We start from the raw sequence: 24107 nt of genomic DNA, 5'->3' as shown, positions 1-24107 counted from the left end.
TGACTTCCAAACATATTATATATATGTATATTATACATATATACACATATAATATATATGTATATAATATATACATATAGTATATATACTATAATATATACATATATACAGTATATTTAGTATATAATATATACATATATACACATATCTTATTCTCACATTATTCTTTCAACTAGCAATAGTTAACATAAAAATTATGTTAACATAACAATTAAAAAAGATTCTATTAAAGATTCTATTTAAAAAGATTTATATATAGTATATATATACTTTTATATTATATATTTATATATACTTTATATAGATTTATATATAGTATACTATATATAGTATAGTATAGTATATATATTATTACATATACTATGTATAGTATATAGTATATATAATATATGTATATGTATATATTATATATATAACAATTATGTTAACATAACAATTAAAAAAGATTTTAAACCCATTCATAGAAGCCAATATATTAAATTATCCTTCATGTATTGATAATGGAAATGTATTCTAAAAATTCTTTGGACTTCTGCTGGAGATCTCCATTTACCCTGCCTCCCCTTTTCTCCTGAATTTCAGTTGCCAGTTGTATAAGAAGGACCCACTTAACCTGTGTTCTGAGCAGTGACATCTAACTGTAGATTTGATGCTTACTCAAAAAGAGATGAGTAGTTTTATATCCTACCCCAAAATATTAAATAGACATGAACAGTATGCACATATGTATGAAAACTATTTTTTTTCTCAGAGAAAACAAATATCAGAACAAGTAAAACCTTAAAAATTATAAAAGCTGAGATAATCATAGTTACGGAGCTATTAGGAACAGCAGAGAAATATATCCATCTTTAAACCTCTAGGAGGAGAAAAAAGGTTTAAAACAGTTATATTTTCAATCAATTCCTTCATAAAAGAACTCTCTGGAAAAACAGCCTGTAGCATACAGCTCATCACTCCTTGTGCAATCAGACTTCCCATTGTCTTCAGAGGGAGAGCTGCTGCCTCACAGGCCTGGCCCCTTTAATGGATGAGTAGCTTCTGAAGAAGCATTGTGACATCCAGAGGTGCAGGTCTTTGAAGCGACAGTTCTGCGGAGCCATCAGTTCTTCACAGAGCAAGAGTTATATCAGAATTTCCTGGGAATCAGTCATCACAGGAAATTATCAGCAATTCATGGACTTTCCTTTTTGCGTTTGCTTCGGCCTTAAGGGTAATCACAAAAGATTATAGTCTCCATTTCAGCTTTCATATCACTGAAATATTATTCTCTGCCGAGACCATGACTGATTTCCAGAGGCCAGCTTTTAACCCCAGCTTCAGGAGGCCAGTGGACTGCAGTGGTTAGAGAACTGCCAACAATCGTTCTTGTGATATTGTTTGTTGTGTGGCAGAAATCTGGTGACTCCTAGATAATTATACAAAACCTTTCAAATAGAGTGACATATGAACTTCTTGTGTTTTACATAGAGGTATTTGTCCAATTTTTAGTAAAAGTGTTAAATGTTGAGGGAGGCAAAAAGGGTGAATAAAAATTCCAAATGAGTGTTATGAAGACTTTGAAGGTGCCAAGCATCCCAATAGGTTGAATTTCCAAATGGGAAACAGAAACATTTAGAAACATTTCTAAAAATCTTCATAAGGAGTAGATAGATTATAAATACAAATGGCTTTTGCTCCATAACATTCGAACTTTTTATGAACGTTCCTGAGGGATTCTATATTTCCTAACAGCTCGCTACGTGGTGCATGTAGGTGTTTCTCCATTGCTTGACTAGGGAATTTTGATGAGATACCCATGGCCAAAATATGAGCAAGCTAGACACATTTTTAATGTGATGATTTCATTTACTGTATTCATTTTCCTCCTTTAGATGTTGCTGTATTCAGAATATACAGAGGCAGAAAGGGCTTTATGTATATTTGAAACAAATTTGGTGGATAAAATAGTTTCACCTGCCAGTGACTGCATTTCCTTAAAAAACTCAGAGAAGAAGAAAGACAGTTCAGTTCAGACTACTTTTAGTTTGAACTGTAGCCGCCTTGCAGTCACCTAAAAATAATTATAAATTAAATGGATAAATGTTAAATGTCAAGCTGTACCGTTAACAGAGCCTTATTCAATAAAGCAATTATCACTGCAGAGAACAGAGTGAGGCATATAATACTGAAGCTCTTTATTTTACTTTACAAGTATGGTAGGTACATTTTGTATAATATAAATGCAGACTTGAACCAAAAATCTTTATTTGCTGGAAGAGTATACACATATACATCCATATAAAAAGGCAGCAACAAGATAAATATATGACGTAAAATATTTTTGATGTCACTTGTCCACAAAACCATTCAGGGACTACTTTCCTAATAAAAGTCCTAGAATGTTAAGTATGACAAAAAAGCTTGTAAGGAGAAGGACCAGTAGAATCAATATTGATGTAGTCATGACGTCTTTGGATGGCAGTCACGGAATAGGGAGGGAGGGTGCCTGACTGGTTCAGTTGGAAGAGTGAGCAACTCTTGACCTTGGGATTGTGGGTTTGGGCCTCACACTGGGTGTAGAGATGACATCAATAAATTAATTACAAAAAAAAAAAAAAGGAATCAGGGAGAGATAAAATACAAGATGCCAGTTAAAGTTAAATTTCAGATAAACAACAAATTGTTTTTAGTATAAGAATATCCTATACAATGTTTGGCACTTATGTTTACTTAAAAAAAATGATTTGTTGTTTATCTGAAATTCAGCTTTAACTGGGCATCTTATACTTTTATTTGTAAATCTGGTGACTGTAGCAAGAGATCTGGGTTCTGGGCTTAGCTGAAGGGTTTCAAGCAAGTCACTAAAATTCTCCAAATCTTTTCTCATTCTCAAGTGAGGAAGCTGGACTAAAATCGGGCCGGTGGGTGTGGGGCCTGGCCTACCAGTTGTAACCAGCATCATTTTCAGTGTTTATTGTTTTCAATTAGGATGACTTTGGTGGGGGGGGGGGCGGTTCAGAAGCTCAGACTAAAATTAAAAATTTAAAAACCAGTTTGAAAACATAGATGATCTCTGACATTTTACCACTGTGTAATGAGAGTATGCTATGGAGAGAAGGAACCTGAGATGCTTAGGACTGGAACACTTGTCTTGCCTTGAGCCTTGTCAGTCCTCAACTGTCAGCTTTCTTCTTAGCGCAAGGGTAAGAAACATGGTCCTGCATCTGGGGAAAAAACATTTCATTTCCACTTTGCTTCGCAGAATAAAGAATACATCGAAACAGGCCCGGGTTTCCGCTTGCACTTCTTCTTGCCTGATGGGGTTTTCTTTTCATCTTCTACCTTTTTAATTTGTGTCACGGACCTGTTTTGCTTCACCATCAGGATCTATCTGATTCGTTACCCAACAGCCTTTCAAACTCAGCTTTGACAGAATGGTTTTGAGAGGATGTCAGTTAATGCATCTTGCTGTTTGGGAGGTGTATTGATTTTTAAATCAAGAAAGCTCAGTGCTTTCCTAGTGTCTAAGGAAGCCAATGTAACTTTTTTTTTTTTAAGACTGTTTACCAGAACACAGGCAAACATATTCTTACTTACTTGTATTTAGAGACTTTGGACCAATAACTTTTTTTTAAGATTTCTTTTATTTATTTGACAGAGACAGAGGGATCACAAGTAGGCAGAGAGAGAGGAGGAAGCAGGCTCCCTGCCGAGCAGAGAGCCTGATATGGGGCTCTATCCCAGGACCCTGAGATCATGACCTGAGCCAAAGGCAGAGGCTTTAACCCACTGAGCCACCCAGGCGCCCCTGGACCAATAACTTTTAAAGCTACATCATAAGTATCCGCAAGTAGTCTTTGGTTACTGGTATGGCATTTTTTTCCTCCTAAAGTACGGAGAATTCTTTTTTTTTTTTAAGGTATTTTTCAGACTTCCTTTTGGCACTGAATTTTATGTTATGGACATTTAATCTTGAAGACAAAGTTTTGGAGGCAGTTTTCCAGTCACTATTTTAAAAACAAAAAGAAAGGTCAAGAACAAAGTGCCTGTCTTCTATCTCAGATATTAGCCGGTCCTTCCAAACTGCAGGATGGATGTACTATGATGTACTACAGAATAATTGCTTCTCATGATCTTCTCATGATCTATCCTTAGCTGAATCTCTATCTTCTTGAGTATTTTGCATCTATTGAAAAATTGTTCTTCGGTCCATATTCCTGATACAATTTTTTTTTTATTTCACCCTGAGAAGACACAATACTAAATAACACAGGAAACAGCTGACCTGTGTAGTTTAGATTCTCTTGGTGAATCCAGTTCCTGTTCCCAACACTCTGAAGCATGTACTCTAGCTTTGTTAGTGGGACTTTTTTGGGAAACAGGGGGTGACATAGTTCACTGTCAACTATGCATATCTTGGGCTGTTTTTTAAATATGACTATACCTTATTGAGTAAGGTAGTACTTACCTTTGGACTACCTTTGGAGGTAGTAACTTTCCCACAAGGAAAAAAATATATTCATAGGATTTATCATTTTATTTCTTCTTTGCTATTAAAATTCATAGTAGAGTTAAATTCTTATTAGTTTCCTAAAAGATTCCACATAGTTTTCATTTTTCTTAAAAATTTTCTGAATTTTTTTGCATTCTCTCATGAGGACATCTAACATTTTCATAAGAATTTTTTTGTTATCTTGTCTTTGACAGATGTTATAGATCTTTCATATCTGTATGCATCCATTGGCCAAAAAATATTATAGTCATAGGAAAGCAACTCTTTTTTTTTAAAAGATTTTATTTATTTATTTGACAGAGAGAGAGAAAAAAAAAGAGAGAGGCAGAGGGAGAGAGAGAAGCAGGCTCCCCACTGAGGAGGGAGCCCCACGCAAGGCTATGATCCCGGGATGCTGGATCATGATCTGAGCCGAAGGCAGATGCTTAACGAACTGAACCACCCAGGCAACCCAGAACATCAAATCTTGAAGATAAAAGAAAAAGCTTTCAAGAACTTTCTTCCCATCTTGATGGAAAAACACCACTCTCTCTCTCTCTCAGTGGTTTCCAGTCACATCTAAACATTTGCTTTGTTTAAGAATGGAAACAAAGAAAGAAAAGCATTGGGTTTTCTTAGGAGATAAAATTCAGCTCATTACCTTATTTCTTTTTCCCTATGTTGAAAGCAGCAGTTAGAATTGGACTACAGAGTGGTCTGGGCTTCCCTAATAAATCACATTAACCGAATAGACATTTCAAAATGCATTGTTTAACCTGAATATGGGTAATATGCCATTGAATTTTTTAGCTGACTCGTCTGTTGTTTGAATAGGAACATCAACACCCAAAACTGTTGGGTGTGTAGTGTACGTGTGTGTGTGTGTCCACGCAGTGAGGTCTGAGTGAACCTTCAGTTAAGTCTCCTACCCACTGCAGACGTAAATTGAAAGTCTTATTTGTTAAACTGAGCTTTTTGAAATGCTCTTTGATGTGGCTTCTTAAATTAGCCAATGGCATAACTACAGCGTTGCTGCATCGCTCTTAATCCCTGGTAGCATGGAAAATCACCAGGCATGTGGAGCCGCCAGGAAAATGGAACATTTTACATTTGTACTGACCATATTTGTTACATACAAGGATCTACTGTCAGAATTAGACGTGCGGCTTCAGTAAGGTACACAGGTCTAATCTTGTGGTGTCTACCATTAACAAAATAACTACTGTCTAAAAAATACCTTAAAATTTCTTCCTTTTCCTCAGAATAGTTTTTAAATTATCTGTCAAAAGCGTTCAACTGGTTTTCCACTAAAGAGAGGGAAGTGGTGAAACCACCCATTCATTAGCTTTTTGCTTTTTTCTTTTACCATTTGGTAACTTTTTGAAGTTCTTAACGTATTAAACTTGAAAAACATTATTTTCTTAGAGTATCTTCATAAGTGTTAGATCATGGACCAATTCTGTACTTATGTAAAGAACAAGAGAGGTAGCTCGTACTCATTTTGCTATTCACTAACTACCAGACCAACCACACTGCACAGAAACCGGCTTGGAAGGTTTCCATGTGAGAGAATATCTAGCACGTAGCACTCCTCTTCAGACAACTTCCAAAATGCAGGTCACTTTCTCCTTGAGGTTAGGACGATCATGGGAATTCTGATATCCATTTGTTATCTGGTACTTGTCAGTTGAAGAACATCTACTATGGGAATCTCACAGGCCACTTTGAAAGCTGAGGAACATGCTCCTTACTTGCACAAGTTGTACAATTCGGAATTTGGTATCAAATTTTTCCTAAATCGTGGAATAGTGTCATTGCTTTTATGTTTTTTGTATGGTTTTACATGTAGAAGTATCTGAATCACAGTTGTGTCAAGACAACCAAAATGTTTTTAGGAATTATCTGTGGTAAAATGTGGGGTTTTTTTTTTCCCGTTCTCCTGATTTTCTCTTAAGTACTTAAACACTCTGAAAATACCTTATTTATTACTTTAGATTTATAGGTATCCTCATATACAATGTTGTAATTTTTTTTTGAAGGCTTGTTCTTCATTTTATGTCCAGTTCCTAAGACACTGAATGATAGCCACTTGATAAACTTTTGTTACATCAATGAATTTTCAAGAAAATATAGTTTGTTCAAATTGAAAATCATGCATTTATAAAAGTGTGATGTGTTGGGAAAGGAGCAAAAATTTCCAAGTACTGAATAGTCTAAGTTGATATGAAACAACCTCTAAAAACATTGCATCCTTTACTATCAGAGTGATCTAGAAAGTGGACAATATTTTATGGCAGAAACATACATCTCTTAACATTCTATGTTTCTTTTTATTCTTCCAAAAATAAAAACAAGATGAATTTCTCCAAAAACCACTGGAAAATGCAGTTCAGTTTTTCTTTCCAAATAGATCCTCAAAATAGATCACCGGGTGTTTTTCCTTACTTAGTCATCCTTTTTGTCAATGGAAATGCAATCTCGTTTGATGAATCTCAGAACTTTTCAAAGAGGGCCTGACAATATGGAATTTGAGTGAAAGATGTCAAACCTTCTAAATTTATTTAAACAAAAAAAGGGAGGTGGATGAAAGGCCAATCTGTACTCTACTCTGACTGGCTGCTTCAGATCTCTGGGCTGAGGCCACTCATATTTTCTAGAGACTATTGACACCCCAAAGGAGACTCTGGAAAGAGAACCTGGAATCCCATCTCATTTCTGCAGGAATCACTGCTAATACTTATATTATATTATATTATATTATATTATATTATATTATATACTTATATTATATGTATTATATATATAATATATATATTATACTTATATTATATAATACTTAATACTGCTAATTGTTAACCAGCCTCAAAATACTGAACAGCCTACCATATTTTGATAAAATAGTAGTAGTAATAGTAATAGCTTTATTGGGTTGGAGATAAAGATATAATGTGGCCTGTTGCTTATTATTTCCCTAAGTGTGCGTTGTCTTACTTTAGCCTTTATACCAGTTCTGAATGACTGGTTAAACTCCTAGAAGAGGAATGGTATCCCATTGTTATCAGGATACAGGGGATTCGATGAGCAAGTCGCAACCAAGGTGTGGTTCTAGCACAGAGCTGGAAACCCGTGAGGGAAGCACCTTTCCAGACATACGGCTCCCTGCTGAATCAACAACCTGTGGAGAGAGTGGCGGGCCATTTGTCTTCCTTACCATGACAGTGATGGCATCCATGTGGACCCCTGTCAGGGTGTTCTGGGTAGGAGAAGCCATATCGGTGTGGCAAGTCTATGCTTGTACACATTCCAGATGCAAAAATGCAGGTCTCGTGGTCGCGTGCAATTCCAGTGTAATGTTCCATGCGGTTTACTTTTATTGAGCCTTCTTATTTGAAATCCAAAACCATACAAAGCTGTGTGGTTGAGGTGTTGTTGCCAATAATGCGCAATTGTTTCTACCTCTTGATCTTTGAGAAAAGAAATGGGTCTTTGTGATAGCTGTGTCTGGTCTCTATTTCAGTTTGTGAGGATTTGAAAAAAGTAAAACAATAATGTTAAGGCATGGGGTCAGAGTGCTTAAATATGAAAAAGGCAAAACCTTTTTTTGAAGTAACTCAGAGAGATACTACTCTTCAATGATGTAGCTATCACTTTTAAATGTGTCACTTTCTGAACATTTGAAGTTTTCATGGGACACTGTGGTCACATTCCTTTCCATAAGTCTGATATTGAAAAAGGAAGAGATGAAAAAATAGTCATTCTTTTTGTACTACTGTAATTTGCTAATATTGCACTTTAAAAAGTAATGCTTTGCCAAACTTCCAGAGACCCCTGAGTCACCAGGGTTTAGTCGTCAAGGTCCTCTTTGCAGTAAATCAAGGGCAGGTGCAAATGCTGACCGTCCCCGGCTGCATGTAATCTCTAAGTAGTCCCTCTCTTAGGTGTTTTATTCTGTGCGCAAGCCCAGCTGTTACAATGGGGAGAGAGGACAGGACAGCCCCAGTGCTTATTTCTGGCTCTCCTTAACTTGCACAAGAAGAAATGGGCTGATTCTAAGAGTGACGAAAATGGATCAGAAAGAGAAAAACCCAGACTCACCTCTCCAGGAAACTTACTTAAGTATCAAGTGGGTCTTACGTGTATTTGGACGAGGCAACTCCCCTCCAGGCTGCGGAGGAGCTAGAAACATCCATCCTTTCTTCAGATCTCACCACCCCCAGCCCCCTCAGCAGAGCCACAGGCACTACCCGTCATCAGGCTTAGTGCTCCTTTTGCAGGGAACAGTGGGGAGAGACTCTACCTGAGTTTGAATCTTGGCTTCAGACCTTCCGACTCAGGGGTGACAAGCTATTGAAACTCTCAAAGCCTTTGAGTCTTCATTTGTAAAGGAGGATAAAGATCATATCTGCCTTGGGTGACTGTGGAGACGACACAAAATAATCCCTTAGTATAATTCCTGGCACATAGTAAGAGCTCCGTAAATCGAAGCTGCTCTTATGATGTTTGTTATTGTTATTCCACAGCTAAAAAAGGAATGGAAAAGACCAACACCCCCTGGGAGGATAACACATTGACGTCACTGGTAAAGGGAGGGTCCTCGGTGCTTAAAATGTGAGAAAATCAGAAAAGGGAGAAAAAGCCCAAAGTAGAGGGGAGGCAAAGGAGACACACCTCCAAGTGCTTTCTCAGGCCTGTTATTTTGCTTTAAGGTCACTTCTTTTCCCAGCCCCAGTTAAATACAGTTTCTGTTGTCTGTTTTTTCATTGGTTAACTTTCACAATTATAAATATGTCCTTATGTTGGACTCATCCTACACCATCTAGTCTGGAACAATATCTGACATAATAGGCTTCCAGGAATGTCTATGGGATGACTGTTAAACTTTAAACATCAAAAATGTGGTTTCTACCTCCATTTGCTAGAAAAGCTAGTATTGCCCGTTTCTTATAAAACAAGTGCTTCCCAAATGCTTTTCAGTACATCGGTTAAAATAGATGACTGAGTTTAAGATGACACTACTCTGTCTTTAAGAATAGTGCAGAAACCTAGCCATTTAGCCGCAGAGAAGAAAACCTTGTATTATCCTTCTTGGGCAGTCTCTTTGTTTTTTAATTGGGCGGTGTTCCAACTTGACATCCATTTTATTTTAATGTTTTATTTTTTATAAGCATATAATATATTTTTATCCCCAGGGGTACAGGTCTGTGAATCACCTGGTTTACACACTTCACAGCACTCACCAAAGCACATACCCTTCCCAATGTCCATAACCCCACCCCCTTTTTCCAACCCCCCTCCCCCCAGCAACCCTCAGTTTACTCCCATATTTTACTCCAACTTTACACCTAGCCACCCTGGCTGCATAATGAAATCATTTTAAGACTCTTACAAGGATATAAATCAAATTTCAGGCCTCTTGAAAATTACAGAGATCGTCCGAAGTTTGTATTTCTAAGTTCTTTGCCTCGAACCGAAAAATCATCTCGTCTAAAAGCCATTTGATCCCGTAGCCCCTGCATTGGTTTCTCTCCCTACCCCCAGTAGGGTGGCTCCTGCCTTTAGTGAGGTACCCGGCGTTGTTTTTTCCCAGTGGCTCGGTTTTATTTGCAGCTGCATATTTTTATGTGATTGCTTACACTGTGAAGATGTAAATTACTTTCTAGTATGCTCAGTAACACTTTTTAAAAATCCATACAAATTTGTGTTTCCATAATCTTGGTGAATACACCAAGGATACCTGTTTGTTCTTATTCTGATATTGACAATATAATAGATGGTGTGATAAGGCCAGCTTCATTAATTCATTTATAAGTACTATAATATAATAGTTAATTTGTCCATACATAGCCTCCAATTATCTCCTCAATTCCTGGTAATAGCCGCAACCCCATCTTTCATTTTTATTACCTCCCAGTTAATTGCACTAATAGGTTTTGCTTTTCATTTCTACATGATTTTCATTAGAAAAAGTGGCAAGTGTTAACTCTTGCTGCTTTTTGGTTAGTAAGCATTGCAGGCTTTTTAATCAGAGATGAATAAGGAAAATGAATTTTTTAAAACTTTCTTGTAAATGTGCTTGCTAGCCTCAAAATTCCAGATGACTACTTCTAACTTTTACTTTTTTAGAAAAGAAGAGGCTTATTTGGGACCAATAAATTCTGCCAGGTAAGGAATATTGGTAGCTAGAACTACATGGGTTGTTTTTTTGGTTTTTTGTTTTGTTTTTTTGATGGGGAAAAAAAACCCTCTCTTATATGAAATTTGATTTTTTTAAATATTTTATTTATTTATTTGACAGACAGAGATCACAGGCAGGCAGAGAGAGAGAGAGAGGAGAAAGCAGGCTCCCTGCTGAGCAGAGAGCCCAATGTGGGGCTCGATCCCTGGACCAGGAGATAATGACCTGAGCTGAAGGCAGAGGCTCAACCCACTGAGCCACCCAGATGCCCCGAAATTTGATTTTTTTTTTAAGGAAAAAAAAAAAAGCAAAATTTCTCTAGCATTATTTGCCAATGAATCACAATTTTCTCAGTACATAGATAGCTTTCTTGTGCAATCTGAATGAACAGGAGCTAAACAATGAGTATTTACAAGGCACTTGTTCGTTTAAAAGTGATATAAACATTTTAACAGAGATGTTTGAAAACACTTGTTTATTTTTAATAATCAAATGTCTATGAGAAAGCCGACTGACTCTTTAAGAAAACTCTTACTGTGGTTAGTTGCAATATCTCCAATAATTTTTCTGAGTATTCTACATATGAGATCATTATGATATGTATATATAGTTTTGACGGTATTAAACTGAGTCACATGCATATATCACAATTTAGGATTTATGAGAATGTTTTTATTCACCCTGTTTTATTTACCCTAAAAATTGGTGATTGAATAAAAGAATTACCATTGACTTAGTTCTACGTATCCCATCGTAATTACAGAGAATGGACATGCATTAGTAGAAGAAAAAAATATATATTTATAAATTAACATCATAGTTACTGTTTTCTTCTAACTTGTAGAGTATTGTAGGACTGCTAAGAAAAGTATGTAAGATTTTATCGTTTAATACTTTTTTTTTAAGATTTTATTTGTTTATTTGAGAGAGAGAGAGCAGGAACAGGGAGGAAAGGGAGATGCAGGCTCGCCCCTGAGCATGGAGCAAAAGCAGGGCTTTATCCCAGGGCCCTGGGATCATGACCTGAGCAGAAGGTAGAGCCTTAAGCAACGGAGCCACCCAGGTGTCCCTCACTTAATATCTTAAAAAGGGAAAGGTAGAGATCTGAAGACCTTCTCTATATTCTTCCATGTCTGGATCCCACTGAAATGACTCAGGTAACTGTAGTTACTGTGTCACATGGCAAATGCTCCAAATATCAGCTAGATGGTAGCTATTTCAAGGTATCCACTGAATTGGCAAGTGGAGCGATCTTTTTCAGACAATTTGAGGTTTTCTTTCAACTGAAGTGGGATCCCCAAAATGACATTTGAATAAGAAATGTAATTATAGAATCCTGTGATAAACAGCAGAGAAAGACAAAAGAGATTTAGACGGGGGAGGGGGGGAAAAGTGGATCTTTTCCTGAAATAGCTGTTTAAAAAAAAAAAAAATCAAATGGAAAACAGAGAAAAATCTATTCCAAATGAGAAACATAGGGAATAAAAATTTTACATGATTAGTGATAAATTGTTCAAAGGATAAAATGCAACAAGAATTAATAACAAGGAATGAAGTAAAAGGGCTGTGTTTAGTTAGCTGATTTTATAAGGATGGATAGGATTATGTATATAAGATAGAGAAGCCAGTTCTGGTAAGAGTTTCTTGAAGGAACCTCCTCAGTTCACTTACGGGAGAGCAGATGGCTGGGAGCTTGCCTTTGTACCTGGAGGGCTCATCCACAATTCACCTTTTGGGATAGTTTGCTCCCAGCCTTGGGGACACTAGGGGATTTTTTCAGGCTGATGTGGTGCAAATGTGAGATTTAAGTAGAATAAAGTTGTATTAGGAGCCATTTAAAAAATTATATAAGCAGCTAACAATTTTTTAAATATAAGAGGAATGTTTATATTCCAGGTCATGTTGGAGCTGTCAGCAGATGTCTTGGTTTACTAAAAACATGGAACTAGATTATTTTAGATGAGCCTTTTGCCTGTGTTCATATGGAAACAAGAAGAATATATGCCTTTATTTTAGATAATGAAAGTTTTAATTTTTTTTAACGTTAATTTTCAATCTTTTTTAAAATGAGTAATAAGAAAAAAGACATTAACCTATGATTTCATTAATGTTATCACTGTTTTTAAAAAAAGTCAATTTAAAAAGAAAAGTCAATTTTACTTTGACTTAAAGAAAAAATAAGTAAATAATAATATATGGCTATGGCAAAAATAATGAAAGTGGCATGCAGAAAACTGGTGTTTGGGAAATATTCATATAGTTTTATTCCATGTAGTTCACACATAACCAGCAAGTATTTTTCAGAGCCTGAGAACAGAAAATATCTCAATAAAATTCTCTCGTTTTTTAACTTTGCAAAACAGTGTACTTTTTTTTCAATCCTGCTCAATATAGTTAGGCTATTTTATTTTTAGCCTCTTCAAACTGCTTTGCCATCTCTAGTAACAATCAGAAAGTATAGTTTCATGTTTTACAAAGGGATGAATGAGACCTAAGAGTATGCATTTGTGAGTAAACTAAAAAAGTGAACTTAAGTTTTATTTTCTGAACTTCTGAGATTTTCTTTGCCTATGGAGAGTTTTTTTTAAAAAAAATTCATTAAGTACACTTAATACATCAGTCATGACCTTGAACCAAAGAAATCCCCAGATTTTCCAGTAAGGATATTTTTACATTTGGTAGTTAAACATCATACTCATACAATTTTTTTCTTTTTTTATGTTTTACATTATCACATATAAAATCGACTTTCTGCATGTGTATATAGTTCTAAAAACGCTAACACGTGTAAATTTGTGTGACCACCACTACCGTCAGGATATAGAGTATCTTACTCCAGAATATCCCCCTCTCCAAATTTTTGTTCTGTATAATGAGAATACATTGTCATGTCATCTCTATTAAACTTGTAGCAAAAAAATAGGTAATACTACTATTTGATAGTTCTGTAATCCACCCCCTTTTCTAATATACTTAGGTTTTAATAGCTAATTTTATACTTTGTTGATTTATACTTCTGATCAAGGATAGTATTCATTTGTCCTCTCTACCAAATCTCATCAACAAATCCAATCCTAAACTCTAACCGCAGGAGATTTCCTACATGATGGAGTCAGTGGATCTGTTCTTGTTCATGTTGCATGTGTTGATAAGTAATGCTTTGTTCATCATCCACATTGTTCTTTGAACTGCCAGTTGTCTGATGTTAATGCTGGAGATTATTTGGAATATGCAAGAGAATCACTGCTCTGTCTCTCTTTTTATAGGCTCTACAAATAGTGTTCTTTCTTTTTCCAAGTATTATCATGGTGTTGTGCCATAGTTTCTCTATGGCTGAGTACTTTCGTCACCATATATTTTTCTGAATATGTATGGAACATGCACACTAAAGGAAAGGAAGTTATAGGGTATAAGTCAAACTTAAGCTTTTTAAACATTTAGATTCACTTAGCCAACATATAGTACATCATTAGTTTCAGATGTAGTGTCAGTAATTCCTCAGTTGTGTATAACACACAGTGCTCATCACATCACATGCCCTTCTTAAAGTCCATCGCCTCGTTACTCTACCCTCCTTCCACCTCCCCTCCAGCAACTTTCAGTTGGCTTCCTATAGTTCAGACTCTCTCATGGTTTGTCTCCCTTCTGATGACTTCCCGTTCAGTTTTCCCTCCCTTCTCCTGTGATCCTCTGCGCTGTTTCTTATGTTCCACATATGAGTGAAATCATATGATAATTGTCTTTCTCTGATTGACTTATTTCACTTAGCATAATATCCCTCCAGGTCCATGCACATCAATGTAAATGGTAAGTATTCATCCTTTCTGACCACTGAGTACTGTTCCATTGTGTGTGTGTGTGTGTGTGTGTGTGTGTGTGTGTGTGTGTACATACCACATCTTTACCCATTCCTCTGTTGATGGACATCTCAGCTCTTTCCACAGTTTGGCTATTTTGGGCCTTTCTGCTATGGATATTGGGGGACAGGTGCTCCTTCAGATCACTACATTTATATCTATGGGGTAAATACCTAGTAGTACAATTGCTGGGTCATAGGGTAACTCTATCTTTAACTTTTTGAAGAACCTCCGTACTGTTTCCCAGAGTGGCTGCACCAGCAGGCATTCCCGCTATCAGTGTAAGAGGGTTCCTCTTTCTCTGCATCCTCACCAACATTTGTTCTTTCTTGTCTTGTTAAGCGTGAGATGGTATCTCATTGTGGTTTTGTAGTATTTCCCTGATGGCAAATGATGTGAAGCGTTTTTTCATGTTCCTGTTGGCCATTTGGATGTCTTTTTGGTAAAATGTCTGTTCATATCTTCTGCCCATTTCTCGACTGGATTCTTTGTTTTATGGGCATTGAGTCTGATAAGTTCTTTTTTTTTTTTTAAGATTTTATTTATTTATTTGACAGAGAGCGATCACAAGTAGGCAGAGAAGCAGGCAGAGAGAGAGGAGGAAGCAGGCTCCCCGCTGAGCAGAGAGCCCAATATGGGGCTTGATCCCAGAACCCTGGGATCATGACCTGAGCCAAAGGCAGAGGCTTTAACCCACTGAGCCCCCCAGGTGCCCTGAGTCTGATAAGTTCTTTATGGATCTTGAATACTAGCCCTTTATCTGATATGTCGTTTGCATATATCTTCTCCCATTCTGTAGTTTGCCTTTTAGTTTTGTTGACTGTTTCCTTTGCTGTGCAGAAGGTTTGTTCTTTTTTTTTTTTTTTTTTTTTTTTTTAGATTTTATTTATTTATTTGAGATCACAAGTAGGCAGAGAGAGAGAGAGGAGGAAGCAGGCTCCCTGCCGAGCAGAGACCCCGATGCGGGACTCGATCCCAGGACCCTGAGATCATGACCTGAGCCGAAGGCAGCGGCTTAACCACTGAGCCACCCAGGCGCCCCCAGAAGGTTTATTCTTGATGAAGTCCCAAAAGTTTATTTTTGCTTCTGTTTCCTTTGCCTTTGGAGACGTGTCTGGCAAGAAGTTGCGGCGGCTCAGGTCACAGAGGTTGTTACCTGCGTTCTTCTCTAGGATTTTGATGGATTCCTGTCTCACATTTAGGTCTTTCATACATTTTGAGTCTATTTTTTTGTGTGGTATAAGGAAATGGTCCAGTTTCCTTCTGCATGTAGCTGTCCAGTTTTCCCAGCATCATTTATTGAGGAGACTATCCTTTTTCCATTGGATATTCTTTCCTACTGTGTTGAAGATTAGTTGACCATAGAGTTGAGGGTCCATTTCTGAGATCTCTACTCTGTTCCATTGATCTATGCGTCTGTTTTCCTGCCAGCATCATACTGTCTTGATTACAGCTTTGTAATAGAACTTGAAGTCTGGCATTGTGATGCCATGAGCTTTGGGTTTTTTGTTTGTTTGTTTTTTTGTTTTTGTTTTTGTTTTAACATTCCTCTGGCTATTCAGGGTCTTTTCTGGTTCCTTACAAACTTGAGAATTATTTGTTCCAGCTCGGTGAAAATTGTCAGTGGTATTTTGATAGGGCTTACACTGAATGTGTAGATTGCTCTGTGTAGCATAGACATTTCAACAATATTTATTCTTGTTTTCTTATTTATTGTTAAACAATATTTATTAATATTGCTCTGGGTGACATAGACATTTTAACAATCCAAAAGCATGAAATGTTTTTCCATTTCTTTGTGTCTTCCTTAATTTCTTTAATAAATGTTCTGTAGTTTTTAGAGTACACATCATTTACCTCTTTGGTTAGGTTTATTCCTAGGTATCCTGTGGTTTTTGGTACAAATGGGATCAGCTCCTTAATTTCTTTCTTCTGTCTCATTGTTAGCGTATAGAAATAGAGCTGATTATTTTGCATTGATTTTATATCCTGCCATGTTGCTGATTTGCTGTATGAGTTCTAGCAATTTTGGGGTGGAGTCTTTTGGGTTTTCCATATAAAGTAACATGTCATCTGCAAAGAGTGAGAGTTTGACTTCTTCTTTGTCAATCTGAATGCCTTTTATTTCTTTCTGTTGTCTGATTATAAAAGAAGGGACAAGAACCATATGATCCTCTCAATCTATGCAGAAAAATCATTTAACAAAATACAACATCCTTTCTTGATTAAAACTCTCCACAGTATAGGGATAGAGGGAACATACCTCAATATCATAAAAGCCATGTATGAAAAACCCACAGCAAATATCATTCTCTGTGGGAAAAACTGAGAGCTTTTCCTTTAAGTTCAAGAACATGACAGGGATGCCCCCTCTCACCACTGTTGTTCAACATAATACTAGAATTCCTAGCCTCAGCAATCAGACAACAAAAAGTTAAAACTTTACTTGATCAATATCTAGACAAAGGTTGCATGTTAATCTGCTATGGGTATTTGAGTATACAACTATGACATGTGTTTCAAGTAAGATGGATTTCGATCTATAGTGCATGAAAAGTAATAAATTATTTTAAAATAATGATCAATAGTTTCTATGTTGTGATATGAGCCTGTCACTTATAATTTTGTCATAAATCAAAAATTGAGAAACTGAAATATAATTGTAGTGATTGTGACTGAGATCATTTCAGACCATCTTAACAATCATTACCTCATATGAGGAAAGCATTAACATGTGAATTTGAACCCTGACCTTTGAATCTTAAATTTTCTTATTTTATGATTCTTTTAAGGTTTTTCAAGATTCTTTATAGAGGTATAAGATTCCTTGATATGATTCTCCTGTGATTTGGTTGGGAGTGGTTATTGTTTCAAAACCAGTTTTTTGTTCTTGTTTTTAACTCCTGGAAACGAGTAACTTGCTATTGAAGGAGACTGTTTATTATCCCTCTTTGGGAACCAAGAAGTTAAAATCTTAGGGAATAATACAACTACTTTAACTTGCTCATATTTACTGTCTATCCTTTGAAGCTGTACATTGACTATTTTATCATTTGCTCTTCAGATGGATCCTGTGCAAAAAGCAGTCATTAACCACACTTTTGGAGTGTCCATTCCCCCAAAGAAGAAACAAGTTATTTCTTGCAATGTCTGTCAGCTCCGCTTTAATTCAGATGTGAGTATCACCTTTTTATTATTCTCTGTAGTCTGTCAAGCTCAAAGTCTGATTGTTCTGAATACGTACATCTCTTCATATTTACATCACCTCTAACAGCCACTTGCCTTGGTGGCCCACTTAGTTCAGTGGGCCAGATTTTCCAGGGTTTCGGATTCAACATTAGAAACTTGAGTAATAGAGTAGCTAATATCAAAAACCAAGAATTCCTCCAGGTGATCAATCACACCCATAACATTTTATGCTTAATCTTGCCAATGATACTCACTTTTCAAAAATCACTATATAGAAAAATTTTTTAAAGCTGAAAATGCAGGGGCACCTGGGTGACTCAGTTGGTTAAGCTGCTGGCTTCGGCTCATGTCGTGATCTCAGGGTCCTGGGATCGAGCCCCGCATCAGGCTCTCAGCTCAGCAGGGAGCCTGCTTCCTCCTCTCTCTCTCTGCCTACTTGTGATCTCTCTCTCTGTCAAATAAATAAAATATTTTTTTAAAAAGTTGAAAATACAATGAATGCAGAGGAAAATTATTGCTATTCCCCTTTATAACAAGTGTCACATTTCATGTGTGTATGCCAAATCATATTAAATGCCTGAGGGAATAATTTATTACACAATTTATATTTTCCCCAGAACATGGAAATGCAGGGAAATTTTTTTTAAATTATTTTAAATGGCCAGCATAACCATCATGCTAAAAATAATAATAATAATAACAAGAAAAGAGTACAAATCATTTTAAATGTAGGAGTAATGTAACGTGAAATTAAAATAAATAATATTAGAATGTTTGCAATACTCAGTTACCAAGTGAAGCCAATGGCCAATACATATCTGAATCTGGAACTATATATTATGTGTTATTTCCTGAGCTACTCCACCTAGAAGCCATTTTCCAAAGAAAATGTTCCAGGATTCATGCTTTTTTGCAAATACTAAAACAATAAATACTCTTGTTTGTACATAGCAGTAAATGTTTTGCTAATTCTGTATAGGAAACATAATAAAAATTGGAAAAGAGTGTTTTTATCATGTTTAACATGATTTGTAAAAGTATATTTAATGCAATTTCCGTCAAAAATCCAATAAATTTTTTTGGCACTCAATAAAATCTCAACTCCTTTTTCAAGAATTAAAGTGTTTCCTAAAAAATTGAGAACTATATGGTATCAGTTCATTAGAAGTCTCAACATTGTCAGCTGTCCCCAGATTCATCTATAGACCTTGTGCAATCCCAGTCAAAATCCCAGAGAGCATTTTTGTGGAAAATGCCAAGCTTCTTCTTAAATTACATAGAAAAGAAAAACCCGAGACTAGATAAAGCTTTAAAAAAAAAAATCAAATTTTCCAGATTTCACTCCTTGATTTCAATAATTACCTTAAAACCTACAATAATCAAGACTGTAATATTGGTGGAAGGATAGTAGTTACGTTGATCAGTGGAACAGAAGAGTCCAGAAATAGCCCCAAAGCTGTATGATCAGTTGATCTTCAACAAAGTTGCAGTGACAATTCAGAGGAGAAAGGCTAATCTTTGTAACAAATAGTGTAATTGGATAACCACATGTAAATTTAGAACCTTAAAGGCCATTTCAGACTAAATTCCAAAATTAATTCAAATGAATTATATATTTAACCATGAACTGAAAAGTAAAAAACTTCAAGAATAAAACATAGGAGGAAATCTACATGAACTTGAATTAAGCAAAATATTTCTTAGGAAACTAAAAGTGTGAACTATAGGGGCACCTGGGTGGCTCAGTCTGTTAAGCATCTGACTCTTGATTTTGGCACAGGTCATAATCCAGAGTTGTGGGATTGAGACCCACATTGGTCTCCAGCTCAACATGAAGTCTGCCTATCCTTTCCCCCAACCCCATCAAATAAATAAATAAGTGTATGAGCTCTAAAAATATTGATATATTAGACATCATCAAAATTAAAAACTTCTCTTTAAATGACACTGTTACACTCTTAAGAAAATTAAAAGTGCTTGCTTCGGCAGCACGTATACTAAAATTGGAACGATACAGAGAAGATTAGCATGGTGCCTGCACAAGGATGACACTCAAATTAGTGAAGCATTCCATATTTTTGATGGAACATTATTATGCTAAGTGAAATAAGTCAATCAGAGAAAGATTCTTGCTATATGATCTCACTGATACTAGAAATTTGATAAACAAGACAGAGGATCATAGGGGAAGGGAGGGAATAATGAAACAAGATGAAACCAGAGAGGGCAGCAAACCATAAGAGACTCTCAATCTCAGGAAACAAACTGAGGGTTGCTGGAGTGGAGAGTTGGTGAGGAGATGGGGCGGCTGGGTGATGAACACTGGGGAGAGCATATGCTGTGGTGAGCACTGTGAATTGTGTAAGACTGATGAATCATAGACCAGTATCCCCAAAACAAATAATACATTATATGTTAATTTTTAAGAATTTGCACCTCAAAAAAAAGGAAAAGTTATAGACTGAGAGAAAATAATATAAAACATGTCATTTAAATATTTAAATAAGGGGCGCCTGGGTAGCTCAGTGGGTTAAAGCCTCTGCTTTCAGCTCAGGTCATGATCCCAGGGTCCTGGGATCAAACCCTCCCCATCGGGCTCTCTGCTCAGCAGGGAGCCTGCTTCCTCCTCTCTCTCTCTCTGCCTGCCTCTCTGCCTACTTGTGATCTCTGTCTGTCAAATAAATAAAATCTTTCAAAAAATATTTAAATAATTTACAACTCAATTAATAAGAAATGGACAAATGATTTGAACAAGCACTTTACCAAAGAAGAAAAATGAACGGAAAGTTAGTATACAAAACAGTGTTCAATATCATTAGCCATTAAAGAAGTGCAGACCACAATTACATACCCCTCTACCTATTAATATGATGAAAATTAAACAAATTGATAATACCAAGTGTCAAGGATGAGGGGCAACTGAACTCTAATTTGTTGTTGGTAGAAATACAAATGGTGCAGGGACTTGGAAAATAGTTTAATAGTTATTTATAAGAAGTTTTTAGGAAGTTATAAATTTTCCATACAACCCAACAATCCAACTTTAGGGTTTTATCTAAGAGAAATGAAAACTTATGTTCATACATATGTGTCACTTATAGTAGCTTTATGCATAATTGCCTCAAACTAGAATTGAGCCAAATGTCTATCAACTGATGAATGGATCAACAAATAAAAACTACAGTAATACAATAGAATACTGCTTAGCAATAAAAGAAATAATATACTGATAAAATTCTACACAATGGGAGAATCTCAAAGGCAGGACGCTAAATGAAACTAATTGAACACAATGACAATGTACTGTATGGTTGCGCTTATATAACTTTTGGCAAAAACTATTGGAAAAGAAGTCAGATCATTAGTTAACAGGGATGGAGCAAGGCGAGGTTAGGAAATCAACTACAAAAGGTGTAAGGGGTATGAGGGAGCTTTTTGAAGTGATGGAAATAAATATTCTATATCTCCATTTTTGTGGTGATTACACAACTGTTTTTGTTTTTCAAATCCCGTACAACTAAATACCTAAAAAGGAATTTTACTGTATATAAAGTATACCCCAGTAACCCTGACTTGAAAAAAAAAATCAGCATTGTAGGAGCCATGAAATATTTTGTAAGTAGACTAATTAATGATAGGAACATAAATACTAACTGTATTGAGCTACAATATTACTACTTAATTTAAGGTATAATAAGTAAAGAATTTTTGTAGGGAAAGACAGAATAATAAATCCTAAAATAGATCCAAATATGTTTAATAATTTTGCATAGTCATTATCCAAGTTTCTAGTCATATCACAGGTCTTCTGCTCTATATTTTGGATGAGTCCATACACTGAGAGGCCATGCAGTATAGAATCCTGGGTTAAGAGTCTTTGAGGTTACGCCAACAAATTTGACAATCTGGAAGAAATGGATGCATTCCTAGAAACATATAAACTACCACAACTGAACCAGGAAGAAATAGAAAGCCTGAACAGACCCATAACCAGTAAGGAGATTGAAACAGTCATTAAAAATCTCCAAACAAACAAAAGCCCAGGGCCAGACGGCTTCCCGGGGGAATTCTACCAAACATTTAAAGAAGAACTAACTCCTATTCTCCTGAAACTGTTCCAAAAAATAGAAATGGAAGGAAAACTTCCAAACTCATTTTATGAGGCCAGCATCACCTTGATCCCAAAACCAGACAAGGATCCCATCAAAAAAGAGAGCTATAGACCAATATCCTTGATGAACACAGATGCGAAAATTCTCACCAAAATACTAGCCAATGGGATTCAACAGTACATTAAAAGGATTATTCACCACGACCAAGTGGGATTTATTCCAGGGCTGCAAGGTTGTTTCAACATCCACAAATCAGTCAATGTGATACAACACATCAATAAAAGAAAGAACAAGAACCATATGATACTCTCAATAGATGCTGAAAAAGCATTTGACAAAGTACAGCATCCCTTCCTGATCAAGACTCTTCAAAGTGTAGGGATAGAGGGCACATACCTCAATATCATCAAAGCCATCTATGAAAAGCCCACCGCAAATATCATTCTCAATGGAGAAAAACTGAAAGCTTTTCCGCTAAGGTCAGGAACACGGCAGGGATGTCCATTATCACCACTGCTATTCAACATAGTACTAGAGGTCCTAGCCTCAGCAATCAGACAACAAAAGGAAATTAAAGGCATCCAAATCGGCAAGGAAGAAGTCAAATTATCACTCTTCACAGATGATATGATACTATATGTGGAAAACCCAAAAGACTCCACTCCAAAACTGCTAGAACTTGTACAGGAATTCAGTAAAGTGTCAGGATATAAAATCAATGCACAGAAATCAGTTGCATCTCTCTACACCAACAACAAGACAGAAGAAAGAGAAATTAAGGAGTCCATCCCATTTACAATTGCACCCCAAACCATAAGATACCTAGGAATAAACCTAACCAAAGAGGCACAGAATCTATACTCAGAAAACTATAAAGTACTCATGAAAGAAATTGAGGAAGACACAAAGAAATGGAAAAATGTTCCATGCTCCTGGATTGGAAGAATAAATATTGTGAAAATGTCTATGCTACCTAAAGCAATCTACACATTTAATGCAATTCCTATCAAAGTACCATCCATCTTTTTCAAAGAAATGGAAGAAATAATTCTAAAATTTATATGGAACCAGAAAAGACCTCGAATAGCCAAAGGGATATTGAAAAAGAAAGCCAACGTTGGTGGCATCACAATTCCGGACTTCAAGCTCTATTACAAAGCTGTCATCATCAAGACAGCATGGTACTGGCACAAAAACAGACACATAGATCAATGGAACAGAATAGAGAGCCCAGAAATAGACCCTCAACTCTATGGTCAACTCATCTTCAACAAAGCAGGAAAGAATGTCCAATGGAAAAAAGACAACCTCTTCAATAAATGGTGCTGGGAAAATTGGACAGCCACATGCAGAAAAATGAAATTGGACCATTTCCTTACACCACACACAAAAATAGACTCAAAATGGATGAAGGACCTCAATGTGTGAAAGGAATCCATCATAATCCTTGAGGAGAACACAGGCAGCAACCTCTTCGACCTCAGCCGCAGAAACATCTTCCTAGGAACAACGCAAAAGGCAAGGGAAGCAAGGGCAAAAATGAACTATTGGGATTTCATCAAGATCAAAAGCTTTTGCACAGCAAAGGAAACAGTTAACAAAATCAAAAGACAACTGACAGAATGGGAGAAGGTATTTGCAAACGACATATCAGATAAAGGACTAGTGTCCAAAATCTATAAAGAACTTAGCAAACTCAACACCCAAAGAACAAATAATCCAATCAAGAAATGGGCAGAGGACATGAACAGACATTTCTGCAAAGAAGACATCCAGATGGCCAACAGACACATGAAAAAGTGCTCCATATCACTCGGCATCAGGGAAATACAAATCAAAACCACAATGAGATATCACCTCACACCAGTCAGAATGGCTAAAATCAACAAGTCAGGAAATGACAGATGCTGGCGAGGATGCGGAGAAAGGGGAACCCTCCTACACTGTTGGTGGGAATGCAAGCTGGTGCAGCCACTCTGGAAAACAGCATGGAGGTTCCTCAAAATGTTGAAAATAGAACTGCCCTATGACCCAGCAATTGCACTATTGGGTATTTACCCTAAAGATACAAGCGTAGTGATCCAAAGGGGCACGTGCACCCGAATGTTTATAGCAGCAATGTCCACAATAGCCAAACTATGGAAAGAACCTAGATGTCCATCAACAGATGAATGGATCAAGAAGATGTGGTATATATACACAATGGAATACTATGCAACCATAAAAAGAAATGAAATCTTGCCATTTGTGACAACATGGATGGAACTAGAGCATATCATGCTTAGCGAAATAAGTCAAGC

At 36.4% G+C, this 24107-nt stretch overlaps 1 protein-coding gene and 1 non-coding gene across 18 annotated transcripts in view; both read left to right on the top strand.

Moving 5' to 3' along the window:
* The window catches only part of ZNF385B (zinc finger protein 385B), a 400466-nt gene that overhangs the window by 321143 nt on the left and 55216 nt on the right, over positions 1–24107 (top strand). For 13 of the 17 annotated variants that reach the window (XM_059394258.1, XM_059394257.1, XM_059394260.1 and 10 more), the window contains 2 exons: positions 10598–10636; positions 17571–17681. In XM_059394258.1, the coding sequence (XP_059250241.1) occupies positions 10598–10636; positions 17571–17681 (150 nt within the window). The remainder of the gene's footprint in view (positions 1–10597; positions 10637–17570; positions 17682–24107) is intronic. The other 4 variants (XM_059394259.1, XM_059394261.1, XM_059394270.1 and 1 more) reach the window with 1 other exon arrangement.
* On the top strand, positions 19669–19775 carry LOC132014691 (U6 spliceosomal RNA). The gene has a single exon (XR_009403346.1). It is a non-coding gene; the product is annotated as a U6 spliceosomal RNA (small nuclear RNA).

Source organism: Mustela nigripes, chromosome 3 (assembly GCF_022355385.1).
Source record: "Mustela nigripes isolate SB6536 chromosome 3, MUSNIG.SB6536, whole genome shotgun sequence".
NCBI lineage: Eukaryota > Metazoa > Chordata > Mammalia > Carnivora > Mustelidae > Mustela > Mustela nigripes.
This window is presented reverse-complemented; position numbering and strand designations above follow the sequence as displayed.